Here is a 20,413-nt window from a genome sequence, read left to right as displayed (position 1 = left end):
CAATTTGAATAACCAACTCTTGTGTCAACAATCTATTTAATATGGTTATACTTTCAAACTCCGAAAGTATTCCATCAGAGAAAACTATTTGTAATTTGAATTTGAAGACAAAATGAAAAAAAAGCATACATGTGAAATAAAACCATGTGATATTATGTATTTTGCAAAACAGTAATATCAACACTGGATGATGCAGCTTTCATCCTCTCCACCTTTACATCGCAACCAGTCAGGTACGCTCCACCTGTACGTCACATGCTCCCATGTTTCACAAGAGTATTTACATCCACGTGAAGTAATCCAAATGTTTCCGACACCACCCAAAGGCAACACCATTCACAGGTCGAACAAAGCATTTTAAAACAAACCGGATCACGCCCTTGAGAGCTTATGTGCACCAAATCCTCACTGTGAGATCACCTGTTGCATACCAAGGCAATGTGCTGCCAAACCAAAGAGCTCAGTCCACAATATCTTTTGTTTTTCTTCTGATAAATTAATTGAACGTCTCACCTTCTTTTTTTAGTCGGGGAAGATGCGCGATGCGACACCTTTGTCTCCTCTTTGTGATGGCTGTCGACTCACCTGGGAGTGGGACGTGTCCTGTTTGACGCCTACCTGAGACTGTGGGAGTGGACGAAACGCGGTTCCCCAGGCAGCGTGACTCTGACTCATCGGTTTCACAGGTGTCAACAACATGGTAAGAAAAACCCAAACGCGACAGGAAGCTGCTGGTCTAAAAACAGCCAACACAAACTGCAGTAGTCATCTGGGCACACTGATCACAAGGAGTTAGACACTATTTTATTATTAGTCATCAATTTTGTTAATTAAATTGTTCTGAAAAAAATAGCATCAATTGTTTAGTGCATTGAGAAAGTATTCGGATGACTTGTTTTGGTTTTTGGCAGCCGTGAGTCATTAAATGAACAGGTGTGTTCCTTTCCAAATCCTGTCCATCAATTTAATTTGTCACAGGTGGACTGCAATCAAAGGGCCCAGATGTCTCAAAGGTGATCCGGAGAAACAGCGAGGGGGCGTTTGTAGTTCTTTTTTTGTAGTATTTGGTATTCCACTGGTTTATCGTCTGCTGCAGTGAGGTAGAAGTGTACTCCAGGGCGTGGTCAGCACACCGTGATGTCACCGCTGGGTGTGGTCACAGGTGTAATCAGGTGAGATCCGAAGCCCACACAGCACAGTGCGGGTTTCGTACTGGTCGGATGTGGTTTCCACTACATTTCTATTTGTCACACAGAACGCCAGAAGCTGCTCGTGACGACCAGAGTCGAGCCAATCGCATAACTGTATTTATTCATCGTGGAAATAAAGAAAAGTAAACAGTGCTGAAGGTGCACTCAAGTTTATCTTGGTTATGAAGTGAGCAAACACCAACTCATGTGACCTCTACAAAGCAACAGATGGACAGAACATGTTTCTTTGACCTTTTTTTTTTTAATTAGCAATTTTACATTCATTACAGTTATACAATATATTGCACATTATTAGGTTGTGTCGAATAAACAACTCCACCCGGAAAAATAAATATTAGGTTCATCAACAGAACATCAAACATCATTGGCCTGCAGATCGAACCCTGACTTTGAAATCTTTAAAATGTGAATGCAATAATGAAAAGGAGATGAGGTTGACACAATCCTTGCTGGTGTTTACAGTCTTGTGTCATTCCAGTAATCGATGGAGATTTTTACACCTTGGAAGCATTAAAACATCTAGACGTGGTAAAAAAACCTATGACTTAACTAGTAGGAGTATTAAAAGAAGAAAATAACCATCATATTTGTGTTTACGAAGTACCGATTACAAATTATTAAATTAAAACGGGTCATATTTAGTGATGTTGTAAAGTGGGAGAATACACAGTTATACCATGAATTACAAAAAAACAAGGTAAAACCTTTGACTAAATGATCAGATATTTCCCACTCCTCCTAAACTGCAACATGCTAGTAACTCTAAAAACACACACGTTTTATCCATGAAAGAACATGTAAATAAAACAAACTAGTGCAAACATTTACAGAGGATTGGCAGTTAAATTCAATATACCACTTCCCTCCTTGAAACTGTTATTTAGGATGTTGTGTTCCAGCTGGTGACGTCCTACAGGTGTTTCCTAACATTACTTAAGTCTTTGCTAGCTAAGACGTTCCTTAAGTGTTGATGGTGCAACCCCAATTCAGTGTGACGCTAGATAATAGTCAGTGAGAACGTAGTTACAAACCGCTGGTGCAACATCATTTTGTAAAAACAATCCAGAACAAAAAGGTTCATATTACCTTTTTCAAAACAAGAACAATTTCATTGAGACTTGTAAAAGGTCAATTAAAAAATATAGACTAATGCCACATTACATGATCGTGTTTATTTCTAAAAGGTGGTGTAAATAATAAAAAGGCACTCGTCCTGAAGCGTGCACGCACGCACACGCGCACACACACACACAGTAAGTTTCAATATGAACCAACACACTTTGATGACACTTTAAAGTCTGAATGACAAAATCTAGAAAAGGCTCTGTTTTACTTAATCTAAAGCTGTACTATCCAAATGCAAGATGCAGTTAGATCTTCTCACTCGGTTTTCTGAAAGACAACATGGCAGTTTCACACTTGGCACAGCAGCCAGAGAAGCAGTTATGATACTTTATCGACAGCCTCAGTTCCTCTCAGCGGTGGATCTGCTGTTAAGATTCAAGAAGTCAGGTCCCGAAAAAAATTAACTACTGCTTTTTCATCAAGAGCGACAAAATAGGCCTGATTGTAGTTCTTTATTCTAACTTCGTTCAGTGTTTCACTGTGGGAATCTTGACCAACTAACGCAAGGCGATTTCCATAGTGAAACACCTCACTCTGTTATCAAAGAACCGGGGTTACGTTAAGTAACCCAAAGTTTTCTATTGACCACCTCATAGGAGCCAATAATGCAGCAGCGTGTGTCAAACATATTCTCTGTTCTCGTAGTCCTTTTTAATGGCTTTTTTAATGCGGTCGATTTCATCTTCACTTGAACTGTCATATTTGTCCTTCTTCTCTTTGCCGTCGCCGGTCAAAGCCGCTGGATCGGAGCCCGCGTTGGCTTCCGGCGAGGTGGTCTGCAGCTCCTCTCGTATGCTGTTGAGCTCCACCAGACCGTCGTGCAGCTGCGTCGCCACCTCCCTGATTTTAGCAGCGAACTCCGACTTGGCCCCTTTCTTGAGCTCTTTGGAGTCTTTGGCCACAAAGTAGATGTCCATACCCACGAAAAGCCCGGTGAGCACACCAGTGGCCATGCTGGCGATCTGCACCGCTCTGGCCGCCGTGCTGCCGGCCACGTTGGCGATCTGCACCACACGCATGATCTCGTTCGCGTTGACGAGGATGGCCTTTCCCGCCATGGCGCCGTCCTCGTAGAAACTGCTGCTGAGCACAGGGAAGTCGCGGTCGTAGGCGTGTTTCTTCATCTTGATCAGGTCGAACTTCTTCAGGTTCTCGATACCCTGCTTGATGAATTTCAGGCACTTGTTGAGGTCGACCATCTTCTCCTGATAATCCTGCACGATCTTCTCCACCTTCTTGCGGTCCATGGAGTTGTTGACCTGGTTGGAGATGCCGGCGCCCGCTGACGTCAGACCGCCTGCCGTGGCGATGCCCAATCCCACCGCCGTCACGATCAAGGAGACTCCCATGGTGACCGGGGCCAGAGCGAGGCCAGTGATGGTGGCCACGCCCCCGATGGCGCTGGTAGAGCCGCCGGTGATTTGAGCGATCTTCGTGTTCTTGTTGAACTTGTCCAGGCCGTCTGCGATGCCGTTGAGGTCGATGACGTGCTGCCAGAGGCTCTCGGCGCGCTCCGTGAACAGTTTGTTGAAGACGCGGATGCCCTTCTGCACTTTATCTGCCGTCACAGCAAACGCCCTGAGACGAACAAGTCCAGAGAGAACATTTTCAAAATGTAATTTGTGAAAATTCTATTCTCCTACATTATATTGCGGTCATATAAGACATTTTAAATGCGGACATCTTAAGACTGAAGCTATCTGCATGGCTAAATACCACCAATATACGTTTTATATTAACACCCATTTTAGCCGTCACTTACTTGGCCTCTTCTTTTTCTGTCAAGTCATCATCTTGAGCCATGTCCTCCCAAGCTGAGGAAGAGAAAGAATGATATTAAGTTTGATTAATATATCCAGAACGTGGGCAGTAATCTACTGCTATAACTGGATCCACTCTTCTGCTTTCTAACAGATTTTGGAACCGGGCTGCAGGGATTTGTTCCCATTCAGCCACAAGAGAAATAAATCAATGTATTTTAATGGACCTGGCTTTGTTCTGTTTAAACAGGAAACTAATGTCTAAAATACTGTACGCTGCAATATTTATATTTATTATAATTGGAACTAAGGGGCCCAAACCATGAAAACAGCACACTAAACTATGTAAACAGTCCACATACCTTTGGTCGTGAGGTTTAATGGTTGAAGAAACTAAAAGTTGGGCCTTTTTGTCAGATCAAATCCAAAAGTGAGCCAAATAAAGTGATTTTTTTTTGGAATTTGTAACTTACACTCCACATTGTTCCACCACTCCATAAGGTTCTCCCCATCCTGAAAGACAGAGTTAGATTTGTGTGGGATCGTATATTGATGGTTGTAATACAAACAGTTCATAACGAGGCATCAGATTTGATTGACATGTTACTATGGTGACATATTTTGCTTCAGAAACCAACTTGTCTGTCTTCAGAGTTTGATGGGTCAATACGAATGTCCTCCAGCTGGTCAAACAAGGTTCTACTTCCACCTTCATTCTGAAACAACAGAAATAATACGGCTTTAAAATCATTATTAATACCAAGATTCTTCTTCCTTTCAAATATCTATTTTTCTTGTGCAGAGATAAAAAGGGCTGAGTGGTTTACCGTCTCACTTTAATATATGTCAGTGAGACAAATTGACTGAGAAACATAAAAGGGCAAGTATTCAAAGCAACTTAACAAGTGTCCCATAGCCTCAGTTTCACCGTCCACGCTCTATATGCTCAGAGAGAGATGGGATAAAGAGGAGGAAGTGATGCTTAAAAAGGATTCTGAATGTGTTGCTGCTTTTGCAGAAGTAAGAAAGCTTCCAGGGGAACAGAAGCAGAAAATCAAGTTTGGGCACATTGCAACCTAATCTCATCTCTTCTTCTACAGACATGCACCAACACTGTGTGGGGGTGGGTTTCATGTCGAGAAAGAACTGGGTAAACTAAAGCTAAACACCTGAGTGGACGCCATGGAGACAATGAAAAGAAAGAGGTTGTTTTCAGGGATGGGCCCGACTGCTGAAACAGACCTTTTGTAACCCTGAACCACAATGAGTAAGACTGAAACTCCTCAGTCTGCTGGACAAATATACTGACACTGACAGAAATGTTGAGATGCATGAGAGAGTGGGGCAACATCAAATATAATTTTTGGTCTCATTAAGATGACTGAGCGCTTTATGAACTATACCGTGTTGCCTGCAGCTCCGTCCTGTGCGTTCCTCTGAAACCAAACAACACACACACACACTTTTAATTATCAATGTAATATTTTGCTTTTGGGCTGATATTGTTTCCCATTAATTCTAGACAGAGAATCTTCTGAAGGAAGAAGTGATCTTATTGGAATGAATGAAAAATCTAAAGTGAATTAACGCCACAATTACTTATTTTTTGCAACAACCCCTCATAAAAAGGTAGCATTGTGCTCTGTATTTTAGCTCTGTTAACTTAATAATCTTGCCAAAATAACATGGCAAGACTGCATATTTTCAGTGGGCCCAGATAGATAGATAGATAGATAGATAAATCAGTGGAGACAACGCTCTCCACAACAGTCTTCAAAAGAGGGAATATTTTCTGATAGATGGTGTTCACCTCTCCAGTAGAGTTCAGAGATTTGAAATATTTAAAACAAGGAGCACTGAAGCCCTGGAGGAAGACGTTTTCTGTTCTCTCACAGACTTGGTTGTAAATTTGACTTTTAGAAAACTCTTAATGAACTAAATAAGCACAGAATAAACACCCCTAAATGGGTGGATGTGGTATATATATATATATATATCATATGATGCAGACCTGGATCAGTAGAATCAAATTCTTGTTTCTCCAGTTCAGTGACATGCAGAAACACACAGCGATACAGTTTGTTTGGTCAAATTCTTTGTTTTTCAGATGTAAGGGAGCAACAGACGTGTGTGCTGTCCTCAATGATGAAAGCAGTTATGCAGTAGCATCATCGTTGGGAGTCATTGTAAACAGGTGGTGTGTTAAAAAAGATTTTGGTTGTGTGGTTAAAAAAAAAAAAAAAGTATCAGTCACAAGGGAGGGAAACAAGTGTGTACATGTCAAATGTTACCTTGTTCCGAGGCATGAAGGGATTGTGTCTCTTGGGTTTCTTGATTTTGGTCTAAAAAGAAAAATCAAGATCGCAGTGTTACTCAGAGGAAGACTCAGGTCCTACTGTAAAATGAAAACATTTGTTCCTGATGACTATCACACCGTTTCATCATTTAGTTCAAGAAATGAGTTAAAATACCGGTGTTTTGTCTTTGCCCTCTTCATCTTTCTTTTCCACTTTCGAAGAAGAATCCTCTTTGTCTTCTTCCAGCCCTTCATCATCAGACTGAGCCTGTACAAATAAAAACAGGGTTACATATGAACTTCATCCTAATTTAAAATAAATTTTCACGTTGTGTTAAGCATTTAGTTACTGAATTAAGGATAGTATATATAACGAATTGAAGTGTGCAAAGAAGATGAATGTCTTCATGACTGTTTTGATGAAGAGTAAAATGAAAAACATACCATGGCTCCTGCATTTGGCATAAACGGATTATGGTGCTTGTGTTTTTTCACCTTGGGCTGTAAAAAAAATAAAAAATAAAAAAATGGCACAGTGACAATGAGTTAGGTGACATGAGAAACAAAAACTGGAAGAACTGCATTTCATTCCAACTGAATATGTGCGTAATGTGTTCAGCAGTTCAAATACATGTCCCTCTGCAAATATGTCATGTGTCGGTTTCTTCTTTTAATGAGATAAAGTAACTATACATTTATATTGACTATACTTCTTCCACATGTTTGCTGTGTCCCCCACGTGGTTTCTGGCAAACTGCAAACGGGACTTCTTATGGTTTTCTTTTAACAATGGCTTTCTTCTTGCCACTCTTCCATAAAGGCCAGATTTGTGGAGTGCATGCCCAATAGTTGTCCTGTGGACAGATTCCCCCACCTGAGCTGTGGATCTCTGCAGCTCGTCCAGAGTCACCATGGACCTCTTGGCTGCATCTCGTCAGTGCTCTCCTTGTTCGGCCTGTAAGTTTAGGTGGACGGCCGTGTCTTGGTAGGTTTGCAGTTGTGCCATACTCTTTCCATTTCCGGATAATGGATTGAACAGTGCTCCGTGACATGTTCAAAGCTTTGGAAATCTTTTTATAGCCTAACCCTGCTTTAAACTTCTCCACAACTTTACCTCTGACCTGTCTGGTGTGTTCCTTGGACTTCATGGTCCTGTTTGCCCCCCAATATTCTCTTAACAAACCTCTGAGGCCGTCACAGAACAGCTGTATTTGTACTGAGATTAGATTACACACAGGTGGACTCTATTTAGTCAAAAAAGGCGGTTCCACAAAGTATTGACTCAGGGGGGCTGAAAAATTTTGCACACTGTACTTTTCAGTTTTTTTATTTGTGAAGAGTACAGAATTAGTCATAATAATTCTAACAACCTGAAAAGCTTCTTAAGAGAAAACAAAAGTGGAAAACTGTACGTTGAATTGGATACGTTGGGTTGAGAATAATTGCCTTGTGAATAATAATAATAATAATAACCGTGACCTTTCACAAACCTCACACAGACAACAGTCAGGTGTGGACAGAGGTCATTTACATGGCATGACAGAAGTAATCAGGAGGAAGCAGGAACTAGAACAATTAGATCCTGGTACAATGACTCTTTGTTTGTTTTCACCTGCATGTAGAAGTAAATCCTATCGGGCTAATAATAAGACTGGGATTAGTATTAAATACAGTTTGAGCAACAATGATGAAGAAATAGACTTACTGTTTTGCTTTCTGGAGGGTTCACCTTGTCTCCTTCTTTGGCTTCATCCGATTCATCTTTGAGTCCTCTGTCGTCTGGTTGGCGCTGCAGAAAATTAAACATTTTAATGACATCGTCAGCTAAGTGTTTTCTAAGTGTGTGGACTGGTGAAAACAAAATGGGGATATCATAATATTCAAGCACATCCAATGTCTCAGACCAATATTCTGACTAAATGTTTGTTCAGGGTTCCTCAGAACTGTATTTCCTTTAGGTGGAGATGTCTTAAAACTGCTTTTAAACATAATAATACAAAAAGTTATGTTAAGTTAAAATATCAGCAAACCGATAAATGGGTGTAACCCTTGCACTGCGTGAACACCGGATGGTTTTGTGTCGCTGTTCTGTTCAGCATCGACACACATCAGCTCAGAACAGACACAAACAGCCATCGGCCTCTGAACACTGAAGAAGTTAACTACCTCTTCTGACGGTCCAGCAGATCTGGAGATCATGTCCTTGTTATCCTGCGGAGGACAAAATAAAGAATGTTTTTCCCGAGAGCGTCGCCATGAAGAAACCGGTCCATGAATACAAAGCATGACATGTAAAATTAACGTTCATGCTCGCCATCTTGGATTCTAACTATCTTCAGGTATTTTCAAAGGCACGAGGAGTCAGAAATCTACTGTACCTGATTATCCGCAGCTTTCCTTGCTTCTACTTTGTATGTGGACGTCCTCTTCGTCTCCTGCGGAGAGATCACAGCCTTAGAAACACGATACAACGGACAGAGCAGAAGTCAGGAGAGTCTCACTCGGACCACATGTCACGGAGTTTAACTGCTTACAAACCTCTTCGGTCGGTCTGGATGGAACCACTGGAGTTTCACTTCTGTCCTTCCTGTCTCGCTGGATTATGTTGCCTTTGACCTGACAAGGACACACACACACACACAGTGTGGTGGAGCAGGAGGACAGGGAGGTTTGGGAGGGTCCAGGGGAGTGTGAGGAGAGAGGGTATTTTTGACAGAAGTTGATCGTGTGTGTGTGTGTGTGTGTGTGTGTGTGTGTGTGTGTGGTCACTGATGACTCATGAGTGATGCAAAAATAGACTGACCGGTTTCGGCTTCTCGTTCTCCTTTAGAGTTTCTGTGTCTTCAGTGTCTTTCTGAATAATGACATCAATATAAACTATTAAAACTGTATCAACTAAAATCAGATTACTTGTTCATCGACAAAGGACCATACCATGTTTTTTTTCATATTTAACTACAAAGCATGGATTGTATACTTGACGTCCACTGTGATGAATTAATGAACTTTCGGGAGTCTACCTTTTAGATGTTCATGCCATACAGAAATAAATGGAAAACAATAGTGGTCTGGAGTGGGAGAAAAAAATACACCTTTAATGTTGATGTAATTTAGATTTGTGATTAAAGTGGTACATTGGAATGTAAAGTATATGTGAAGTACTGAATAGGGTTTAATATGCAAAAAAAACACTGGAATGGTCTTTTAAGTATTCTAAAATGAACCCCAAAAATCCCTAAAATTGTCACCACCATCACCATCAGCCCCCCTCCTGTCACCTAAAACCTCATGACCGTCTCCCTCCACAATGACCGCATAGTTACTTTATTTGCAGAGTGGAATAGATTCCATGTGGGCACGGCTCCAGCCTTCTGAGAGTGAAGGACACAAACAATTTAGATTTGAATCTGCTTTGTCAGCCACTCAGAACATCGGGTTCAAAGTTTAATCTTCCAGGACGATATATTGACCAACATGAGCTCACAGTACTGAAGCTATAGCAGTATCTCTGTATATGTGGACTAATTCATTTTGTATTTATTTTCCAAACTCTCAAATGCAGGTATCGGTATAAAAAAAAAATAAAAATCAGACAAGCCATTTTAAGGATAGTGACCATGCGTGCACACGGCAAACACGTACAAAATTTGTCAGATTTCCATGTTTTTCTCGTTTCCCTCCTTATGTAATTAAGTTTTATGAGCGAATGTTTTTGGCTGGCCTGGGGCGCCCCGGTGCCGTAGAGGTTGTTGTTGGGGCCTGTTCGGGCTAATATCACTCCCCTCTCTTCTGTCATCTCTCTCCAGAAAACTTGGTCAATTAAAAACTTTAAAAAATATCCCAAATACTTATAAAACCTGTTTTGCCTGATCTGTGCAAAACAAGTTGCACGACGAGCCGATTATAGATGTTTGAAGCGCTTCACTGTGACATATACTAAAAGGTATGAGCCTCTCGACAAGACCAGGCAAGACAAGTTAGAGTGATATTCAGACGGCGCCTGTGAGTAAAAAGATTCTCAAAAACTTAAACCGTTGACCCCTTTGAATTTCCTTGCTTCTACCTCGGCAAGACAACGCGTCTCATAATGCCTCACATTCACACACTTACACATCAGGGTGATGATAGAGCAAGACACTAAACCTCTGACTGTATCCCTCAATAAGGGAAATGTGTGTTGACTACAAATCTGCAGTTAAATGTCATAAAATGTCCCAAACTGACAAAATAACAAGATCAATTAAATGTCAAAGCACCTGCTTGTTGCCGGATGACTTCTCGCTGCTCGCAGGTGGATCCTCGTCGTCTGAGCTGGTCTCCTTCTCATGCTGCAGAGATGACAGAAATCAGTCATTTATGAAAAACACATACATGACACTCTCTTAATACATCCATTTATTCTTGAGCATTATCAAAAGATTACAATCTCAACCTTCCTTACTTTGGTTGCAGATCGAAATGGGTTCATCTTTTCCATCGCCTCTGAAAATTTACTCTGATTATGTAACAAAACACAAAAAGGAGAAAGAAACCCCACAGAATAAGGACGACAGATGGAAATTAAATTAGAAAATTGAAACCATCAGTCAAAAAGGTGCATTCAAAAACCTGTTTGTGACTGGAGTGGCTCTCTCCATTGTCCAATATCTCCTCAGAGTCAGAGTCAGAGTTCTTCTCCTGCAGATAGAGAAGAAAAATAAACAATACTAGTAGTAGTAGTAGTATAACCAACTTTACATTATCCCTGGATTACTTTATATTAAAAAAAAAAAAAGAGGCTATAATGCGTGAGATACTAATTAGGTTCAGGGAAATGAGATGGAAAACATGAATTGATGACTTGAGGCAAATGCCAAAAGTATAGCACTTCTTACCTGCTTGTCAGTGTAGAACGCGCTCTTCATCATGGCACCAAAACCGTTCTGAAATAAGACAGACACCTTAAATAAAACTGACTTTCGCCCTCACCTTTACCTTAACGTCACAGCAGATCCTAGTCCTAAACATTCAGACACACAATTCAAAGCAGTTTAAGTTACAAACTTGCAGCTTCAACTCTCACCTTTGATGGCTTCTCTGTGAGACTGTCACTGCTGGCAGAGAGTTCACTATACACAGACAGATCATCCTACACAGAGGGATACAGCAAACAGTCAAAAAAAAAACATCCACAATTTTACTATAAAACTGCAGGCACTGGAGTAAAACAGGCCACAGGTTACCATTAGCGAGCAAGTTAAAAAAATAAAGGGCTCTGGCAAAAGATGCTTCTGAAAGTTAATGATATGTCCAAAACATTATCAGATATTTCACCATTAAGGCTGAGGGGGAAACAAGAAAACGGACAAAACTACTGCGTCAAAAACATCTGTATGAAAGCAATCACCATCTATTGAATTCTTATGTGATTATCTGAAAAAACAGTGCAGTCAACGTGTGTTTTGAGTCCTCTGTCCTTAACGGCCCAAGGTCTGACCCCTCTCGTTATTGATACGACGAAAAGGAAGTGAGAAAGTCAGACATTTAAAAAATGTTCTCCCTAGTGGCTTGGAAAATAAAATAAAATAAAAAAATTACACACCAGAATCCCCTGAAAACATCCCTTAAATATTAATTGAAAATGTATTTCTTTATTTATCCATCCACTTCTCTGGCATAATGTCCCATAACAAACAAAATATCCTTCAAATAGGATACTTAACTCTTTGGATTAAAGAGTCTGTCATTGACAAACCTGACCATCTTACCTGAGACTGAAATTTGGCACCTTTTTTTTTGAAGACCCCTCCAAAGATTCCTCCTTTCTCCTGAGGAAAATAATACAAAGGCAACATTTAATGTTCGTACATTTACTGTTTTGATCTTGCAGTCTTTCAGTGGCTGGCTTGAACAAACCTCACCTTGGTGTTCTCAGCAAGATTGTCGTTGCTCCCTGAGAGCTCGCTGGGTTCAGACAAACCATCCTGAAGACAAGAAACGAAAGTCAACCAATCAATATTGATCTTGTTTTACTAATTCATAGGAGCATGGTTTAATAGTGGGATTAATAAACTGCAGCAATTCTCCTTGGCTCTCACCTGAGACTGTGTCCTCGCTCCAAAAGGCTTTGGGGACTTTTTAAACATCCCACTGAAGACTCCTCCTGTCTCCTGGAGAGAGAAAAAAGTCACATTAAAATATTTGTGAAATTATAAATTGTAAATTAAGGAATAAGTAGTATTTCCTTGGTTTAAAAAAAAATAATCTCACCTTAGTGTTGCTATTCACAGAAAGATTGTCGTTGCTCCCTGAGGGCTCACTGGGTTCAGACAAACCATCCTGAAGGCAAGACACGAAAGTCAACCAATTAATATTGATCCTGTTTTAATAATTCATAAGAGCATGGTTTAATAGTGGGATTAATAAACTGCAGCAATTCTCCCTCACTCTCACCTGCGACTGTGTCCTCACTCCAAAAGGCTTTGGGGACTTTTTAAACATCCCACTGAAGACTCCTCCTGTCTCCTGGAGAGAGAAAAAAGTCACATTAAAAGTTTTTTTGTGAAGTTATAAATTTAAATTAAGGAACAATACTATTATTGCTCCGGTTTGAACAAAATCTCACCTTAGTGTTGTTATTCACAGAAAGATTGTCTTTGCTGCCTGAGGGCTCTCCGGGTTCAGACAAATCCTCCTGAAGGCAAGAAACAAATGTCCCCTACCAATTATGATCATCATCATCTCTAAAAAAAATGTAACAACGGTAAAAGTGAGATGCACAACTCTCACCTGAGACTGTGTCCTTGCTCCAAAAGGCTTTGGGGACTTTTTAAACATCCCACTGAACATCCCTCCCGTTTCCTGGAGAAAGAAAGTCATATGAAAATCATGGAGGAATTTATTTACACGTTTGCGCTTGGTTCTAGGTGTCAGATGGATAGACAGGCCTGGACTTCAAAAAGCCGCCTGTACCCCTCTACAAATGCTGATGCATGCAGGATTACCTCGCCTTTCGCTAAACTCACCATCCACTGAGCCGAGCTCAATACAAACAGCCTCACGGCAGTCATATTATTCCACTGTTCAATGACACTGCCATGCACTCAGACCAGGAAAAAGACGTCACGTTTGTAATGTTGTTCAGAAACAAATATGGAAGCGTGAGGACTTCTCTATTTTAAAAGAACAGTGCATCTGTGTTTCTACTTGTCGATCATGCAAATTTGGACCAAAGTTGAAAAAAAGTGAGTCCAACTGTCCATCTGCAAAATGCATGGAAACAGGAAAAGCATACTTGGAATCAGTCACACAAACTTTAAATGAAGAGAAGGAGCATTGGAATGAACGTATGCAGGCCAGTGGTGTAATATGACTGGAGCTTTAGCGACAGCAGTTTATAATAACACCGAGGAAGAACGGGGTAGTGAGATGGATCAACAGCAGAAGCAGAGGATGAATATGAGGAGAGACTTTGTACAAATCTCACCTTAGTGTTGCTATTCACAGAAATATTGTCTTTGCTGCCAGAGAGCTCGCTGGGTGCAGACAAATCCTCCTGAAGGCAAGAAACAAACGACTACCGATTATTATCATCTTCTAATAATGTAACAAAAGGGTAAATAACAGTTCAAGCCAAATTGACCAAGAAAAATCTAATGGCTTTTTTAACAAATTAGAGGAGTGGTCAAGTACTCGGATGTATGTGTTCATGAAATTCCAGGTATAAATGCAGGGCTGTGTATGCACATTTACAGGTAAAAGATAATAAAGGGGTGATTGTATTTTTATTTTATTTTAGTTTTGTAATGTTTGTTTGTCTCCTGTGTTGTTTTCTTCTTTTCTGTACTTTATTATTGTCTGACAAACCTCATTTTTGTATTTATGTTTAATGTTAATATATTGAAATGATTAAAACAAATTAAGTGACAAAAAAAACAAAAAAGGTAAAAGTGAGAAAAGTGAGATGCACAACTCTCACCTGAGATTGTGTCCTCGCTCCAAAAAGCTTTGGGGACTTTTTAAACATCCCGCTAAACACCCCTCCTTTCTCCTGGGGGGGGAAAAGAAAAAGGTCACATAATAATTACATGTAAAAGTTAAATAAAAACAACCGTTTTGTCTTCTGAACGGATGCAGCTGCCAGGTGGACAAGCAGGGATTTAGTGCTATACACGTTGGCCAGCAGTTCTTCCAAATTGCTGATGCATGTAGGTTCGAGCATGCCCTTCCAAACAGACACAACAACACACTCTTCACTCACCAGCCAATGAGGCGATCGCTACACACCTATTGTAGTGAAACAACATCACTAACATGGTCACTAGTTAACACTGAGGAAGAACTCAATGCTCTTTTAGAGAGGTGTTCTTCATTAGTGTTTGATAATCTGATTTTGAGAAATAAATATATATATATATATATATATATATATATATATATATATATATATATATATATATATATATAGAGAGAGAGAGTTTGTCTCCAGATAACAATCCTCCCATTCATTTAATTCTATAGACATACATTATATTCATGTTCTAATACTTTATTGCAATTTCATCACAGCAAGGATTTGTTTGTGTGAGCTCACACAAAACAAAAACAATCATATTGCATTAAGTAACCACACAGACGTTTAACAAGTAATAGAAAAACAATGTATGTATGGATGAATACATTTTTTTTTTTTTTTAAGCAAAAATAAGCAAGCATTCATATTGGAAAATGAATATTCCCCCACTTTGGGGGGTTGATAAAAATGATCTTATTACAAAGATGAATTAATAGAGTCTGAAAATAACAAAGAAATCATACTGAGAAACGTCACATAAATAGGTTCTATTTAATTAATTTATATTTGTTTTTTATTAGTGTTGTGTAATTCTGGTTATACTGCATCCATTGTATGAATACTGTATTTATTTAGTATATGTTCACAGTTGTTTGTGGGGTTTTCTTCCAAAGCATTTCAAATATATATATTTTCCTGATGAGACTCACCTTAGTTGTGGTGTTCTCAGACAGACTGTCGTTACTGGCTGTGAACTCCGTGTCCAAAAGATCCTGAAACACACAAGATTATCTGTCAGCCTCTTTCTGAAATAACCCCACACAACATGAGACATGTCAGGCATTCAGCTGATGTTGTCGTTGATCATGTTTCACCTGTGACGGCCTTCGGACATGTCCTGGTTTAGGAGATCGTTTCAGTCGCCCGCCGTACACACCGGACTTTTCCTATAGACAAAAGCAGCGAAAGGTTTAGTTTCAAAGACTAACGTTAGAAACCTAAAATGTGACCGAGCAGTAAGTAGACTCACCTTTGATGACTTGTTGTCTGTTAAGTTGTCACTACTGACAGACAGTTCAGGATTTTGTATTGAGAGGGAGACCTATAGACGATTTAAAAAGCTTTACACACATTTGTGTAACACACTCAGGTACTCAGATTTTAGTAATTACAAAGTTTAAGAGAATAATAAACTAATGTAATATCAGAAAAAATATGAGTAGAAGAACAATACATGCAAATAAATGTCATTTTCTGTAACCTCAACCTTTGACTGCACATGAAGTAATAAGTAATTCATTTAATTATTAATTAATTTGCTGATAACCTTTTCAACCGATGAATCAATTAGTCAGTCCATTAAACAAAAATAGCATTATATAACTAGAGTTGATGTCTTTAAATTGCTTTTTCTGACTAATAGTCCAAAATATAACAAATATATATTTAATATAAAGTGATATAAAACAGGGAAAGCATGAAATCATCACCTTTAAGAAGCTGAAATAAGAAAATGTTTGATATTTTTGTTTGATAATGGCTTAAACGATAAATCAATACGACAAATTTGTCTTGACTCATTTTTTGTTGATAAACAAATTGACAAATAATGTCACTTCTAGTTACATTTAAAAAATAAGCAACAAGCTGGGCATCCCAGAGAGACACTACAAACCTCTGGCTGCCCGTCTTTGGCAGCTTTGGGTGTCTTCTTGAACACTCCTTTAAATAAGCCTCCTCTCTCCTGAAATATGAATAAATAAGTTGGTCTACACGCTGAAAACCACTGTCACATATTTATAATGTTTCCTCATTATTATTATACATTACATTAGTTAACGATACTCAGAACTGAAAGCAAAACACAACCCGAAGAATTAACACCTGAGCATCACCTTGGTGCTGCTGTCGGTCAGACTGTCGCTGCTCTTGGAAAGTTCACTGCTGACTGATAAAGTGTCCTGTAAAGTCAACATAAAGCCTACGTGAGTAGAGGCAGAATCAAACAGTGGTAACCCATCACTACGGTCGGTTATATTCAAAGTTTGTACATTTTACACATCAGATTCTTTAAATTCTTAAAAATGTGTATAAAATATTCTGTTCAATACATATTTAACACATCAGTGATTAATGTTCACATGGGCGCTTTTCCTGACAAACAACATTAAATACATTTAATGTTAAATTCCAGTTCTAAATCAAAAATGTCACCTGTGCTTGGAGAAGCGGTTCAGCAGACTTGGTGGATTTTTTGAACATCCCACCGAATAACGCTGCTTTTTGCTGAATGAGGAGTAAAAAAAGGAAACATGCATCTAAAACATACTAAAGGATAAAATCAGGTTTTTTTCAGTATGACTGAGTAACAGGTTAACCGTCCATGTCATGAGTCAGCAGCATAGATCTGTCTCTCTGCATGTTTGACATCTGAAAGGATGAGTTTACTTGATCACATCTCGTGGTCCAGCTTTGTGTCCAGATTTCAAGTCTGGACTTGAAGCAGATTTCATGTCTGGACTTGAAACCTCGATGACAGTAATTATCCAGTGATAGTTATGTTCTGGCTATCGGAGAACTTATCATAGTATTGACATTTTTCTGTTTAAGAATCGCATAAAACGGAGATACAGGGGCATTCAATTAAGAGTGAACTGGGTATAAACAGGCAAACCTCCGAAAACGGTCGTCTCTGTTTTTAATTTAAAAAAGAATTTGTAAACTCTAACGCTTTGTTACAGGGCTCATATATTGCTATAATATTCAAGAACTGATACGTTAATGTAAATCCATAAGAAGTTTCCTGCCAAAACTGTATATTGTACTACTTATAGGAAAAGGGGAGACTGGTAATTACATTTTCATTTAAATAAGTCTAACTATTGCCTCCATAATCTTAGAGAACTTAAGAGTTTACAGACAAGCATACAATGCAACATAAATGAAGAATACAATTTACCATAATAAATATTGATTAAATAATATTCACTTTAAATGGAGGAGTTATGAAGGAGTTTTCCAGACACAGCTTTTATGCTCAACATAACTAACTTATAATTGTGCCACTATTTCAGTGCCAACATTTTATAGTTTTCCAGGAAACCTCAAAAGAAATGAGGACACCCAAGATAAAAAGTTACCACAAAAACAAGTTATATTGTACGTTGTCTGGCCATATAGCCATGAAACAGTGCAATGACTTCCCAAAACTCAAGGAGCCACATCTCCAAACGTACTACATCTTCTTCTTATTGTCGTTTTTTTTTTTTTTTAAATAAATCCTACTAAAAATTATTGTCTGTTCATCTGTTCATCCTCTGCTCAGAATAATCCATCATAAATGCAATGTTTACCCCTTTAAGCAGTGTTTGTTTCAAAACTATAGTTCACCACTGTTTTAGTTCATTACTGAGCATATGTCAACAATTAAAAATAATACATTTGCAACCTATTGTCAAAAGTAGGAACCATTGGCTTGTGGCCGAGTTTCCCTCAAAGTATTGAATGAGAGACGGACTTACACGTTGTGGGCGTTGATCTTTGTTCAGGGAGTTTGTAAGTTAGAAAAACACTGAATAACACTTGTTCTTTAATTAAGGAAATTTGACCTTCATTATTCCTGTGTGTGAGTGTGTGTGTGTGTGTGTGTGTGTGTGTGTGTGTGTGTGTGTGTGTGTGTGTGTGTGTTAAAAAGGGCATTCATACCCCGAGGCAATCCAGCAATGATAATAGAGCTACAGTTTCAACCCTGTGCACTCAAATTAAAGCTGAAAGTCAGAATTGTAACATCATACTTCTTGTTTAAAGTCAAGTCCCTAAGTTAAAACTACGAGAGACATCAAAACACAAACGTCTTCACATTAAAAACACTGACAGAAACATAACGTCACTCACAGCTACGCCTCCTTCCTCGCAGTCCAAATCCAAATCCTCGTATCGATCCTGTCAAACGGCAGAAAAACACATTTCCAACCGTTATTTGTTGACGCACATTAATCCGACATTTTCCCCGAAAGACGAACGTCCCCCGACGTTAAAAGCGACACACAAAAAAGAGGTAACTTTAAACGTTTACTCACCATTAGAGCGACTCCACGTCTTCTCTGGTTTAGTGTTTGGTTATTCAATGTTTCTTTCCGTCCACCGCGATGATACTGTCGGTTGTTTTCACTCACTAAAGCTGTGAAGTTGCGTTCAAGATCCCCCACCCCGCCTCCTCCTCAGTGAAAATCACAATAAGATCCGAGGCTTTCCGCAAGAACACTGTGTGGGTTTGTCATAAAGCATAGCACACAAACCGGTGGATCCAGTTTGCGTGCTCCTTCTTCTCCTACCTGTGTTTGTCCTCCAGGTGAGGGCGTCTCCGTCTCACCTGGGAATTTGACGTCAGCGCGGTGCTGCGTTCAAGTGCAGCTCGGAATATTTTCACAGACTAACCGCCGGGTCACGCTGTACATTAGAAGAGGTGCCGACACTCTTTCATGATGGCCACAATGTTTAATTTCATTCTTAAATGTCATTCAATTTATTTTTGACAGAGTAAAAAGGTTAAGAAGCGCGTTATAGAGCCAAATCTTGGCCACATGTTTTGTTCATTTGAAAAAAAAAATTGAACCCGGAAAAAAAGATTTGAAACTCTGGTTTTGAAGACTGAAAAATATATTTTTTTTTCAACGTCAAAAAACAGAACTGAATCAAAATTATATTTAACCCCAAAACACTTTTCATACACTTATTTTTATTTTGAATACATAAGTTCAACAACAAAACTTGATTTTTCAGGTTCAAATCTTTTTTCCAAATGAACAAAACATATGGTCTGGATTTGGCTCCATAGCGTGTGGTCATGTATAAATAATGCTATTATATATATATATATATATATATATATATATATATATATATATATACACACATATATATACACACATATATATATATATATATATATATATATATATATATATATATATATACACACACATATATATATATATATATATATATATACATATACATATATATATATACACATATACATATATATATATATATATATAAATTGTATTATAATTGTGGATAATAATCCACAATGTAAAGCAATTTAAAGAATCAGAAAATAAATGTGGACATATAAGATTAACTAAAAGAATAAATGAATCAATATAAATATACATTTTAAAATAAGTGTATGCTATTCCTTAAGGAGGACCTTGTTTCTAATAGGAAAAACCCCAACTCAAACCTTCAGGTAAGGCCTTAGCAGAGCTTGCCAGTGACTGTACCAGAGTCCGAGCACCGTCACTATCCATGTTTTCGTTTGGGGTATTGCAAATCATGTGCTTTTCACAGATGGCCCTTACAACATCTGGACCAAGACTGGTTTCAGACTCTGCCAAATGTGTTCGGGCATGTACATATACAATCACATTCTTTCTGTGACGCTACATCATTGAACAGCTTTCCATGCGGCTGTCTAGAGAAACCATTTGCATGAGTTCAGTTTGCCCGCTCGGTACTGGAGCTTGAAAATATTAACGGAGGGAGCGGCCGATCTTCGATGGCTCCTTCGTCCATGTGACATCAGAGCAATCACAGCGTTGTACTTTAGTTTAGTACTTGAGTAAATGTAATTCAAATCCAGTGTTCAGCAGTGGCAATAGTTTGATTTACTTAACATGTTTTATTGTACTAAATGTAACCCACTGTAAATACAACAGAAGCAATTCGGTGCAGATAACACGAGTTG

At 38.9% G+C, this 20,413-nt stretch overlaps 2 protein-coding genes across 2 annotated transcripts; both read right to left on the bottom strand.

The window, feature by feature from the left end:
• Positions 1-1,449: 1,449 nt before the first annotated feature.
• apol1 (apolipoprotein L, 1) lies at positions 1,450-10,688 on the bottom strand. Its single transcript, XM_079219597.1, has 15 exons — positions 10,649-10,688; positions 9,716-9,763; positions 9,196-9,246; positions 8,931-9,008; positions 8,771-8,827; positions 8,559-8,603; positions 8,098-8,181; positions 6,837-6,893; positions 6,568-6,660; positions 6,388-6,438; positions 5,500-5,532; positions 4,735-4,812; positions 4,570-4,609; positions 4,099-4,150; positions 1,450-3,914 (listed from the first exon to the last, which is right to left on the bottom strand). Exons 6-15 carry the CDS (start codon positions 8,589-8,591, stop codon positions 2,957-2,959), a joined length of 1,479 nt encoding a protein of 492 aa, XP_079075723.1. The 5' UTR covers positions 8,592-8,603; positions 8,771-8,827; positions 8,931-9,008; positions 9,196-9,246; positions 9,716-9,763; positions 10,649-10,688; the 3' UTR covers positions 1,450-2,956.
• Positions 8,762-18,818, bottom strand: LOC306753903 (uncharacterized protein; the record flags this gene model as incomplete). The annotated part of the gene is made up of 24 exons (XM_079237817.1): positions 18,744-18,818; positions 18,559-18,606; positions 16,879-16,950; positions 16,560-16,625; positions 16,340-16,408; positions 15,695-15,766; positions 15,540-15,611; positions 15,375-15,437; positions 14,350-14,421; positions 13,858-13,926; positions 13,161-13,232; positions 12,997-13,065; positions 12,825-12,896; positions 12,642-12,710; positions 12,470-12,541; positions 12,293-12,355; positions 12,140-12,199; positions 11,455-11,520; positions 11,267-11,314; positions 11,001-11,069; positions 10,834-10,887; positions 10,649-10,720; positions 9,196-9,246; positions 8,762-8,845 (listed from the first exon to the last, which is right to left on the bottom strand). The coding sequence occupies exons 1-24, from the start codon at positions 18,744-18,746 to the stop codon at positions 8,762-8,764; spliced, it is 1,527 nt and encodes a 508-aa protein (XP_079093943.1). The 5' UTR covers positions 18,747-18,818.
• Positions 18,819-20,413: the final 1,595 nt, after the last annotated feature.

The sequence above is a fragment of the Taurulus bubalis genome (genome assembly GCF_910589615.1).
Source record: "Taurulus bubalis genome assembly, chromosome: 1".
Taxonomy (NCBI): domain Eukaryota; kingdom Metazoa; phylum Chordata; class Actinopteri; order Perciformes; family Cottidae; genus Taurulus; species Taurulus bubalis.
Note: the sequence above shows the minus strand (reverse complement) of the source record. Positions and strands in the feature narration are given on the sequence as shown.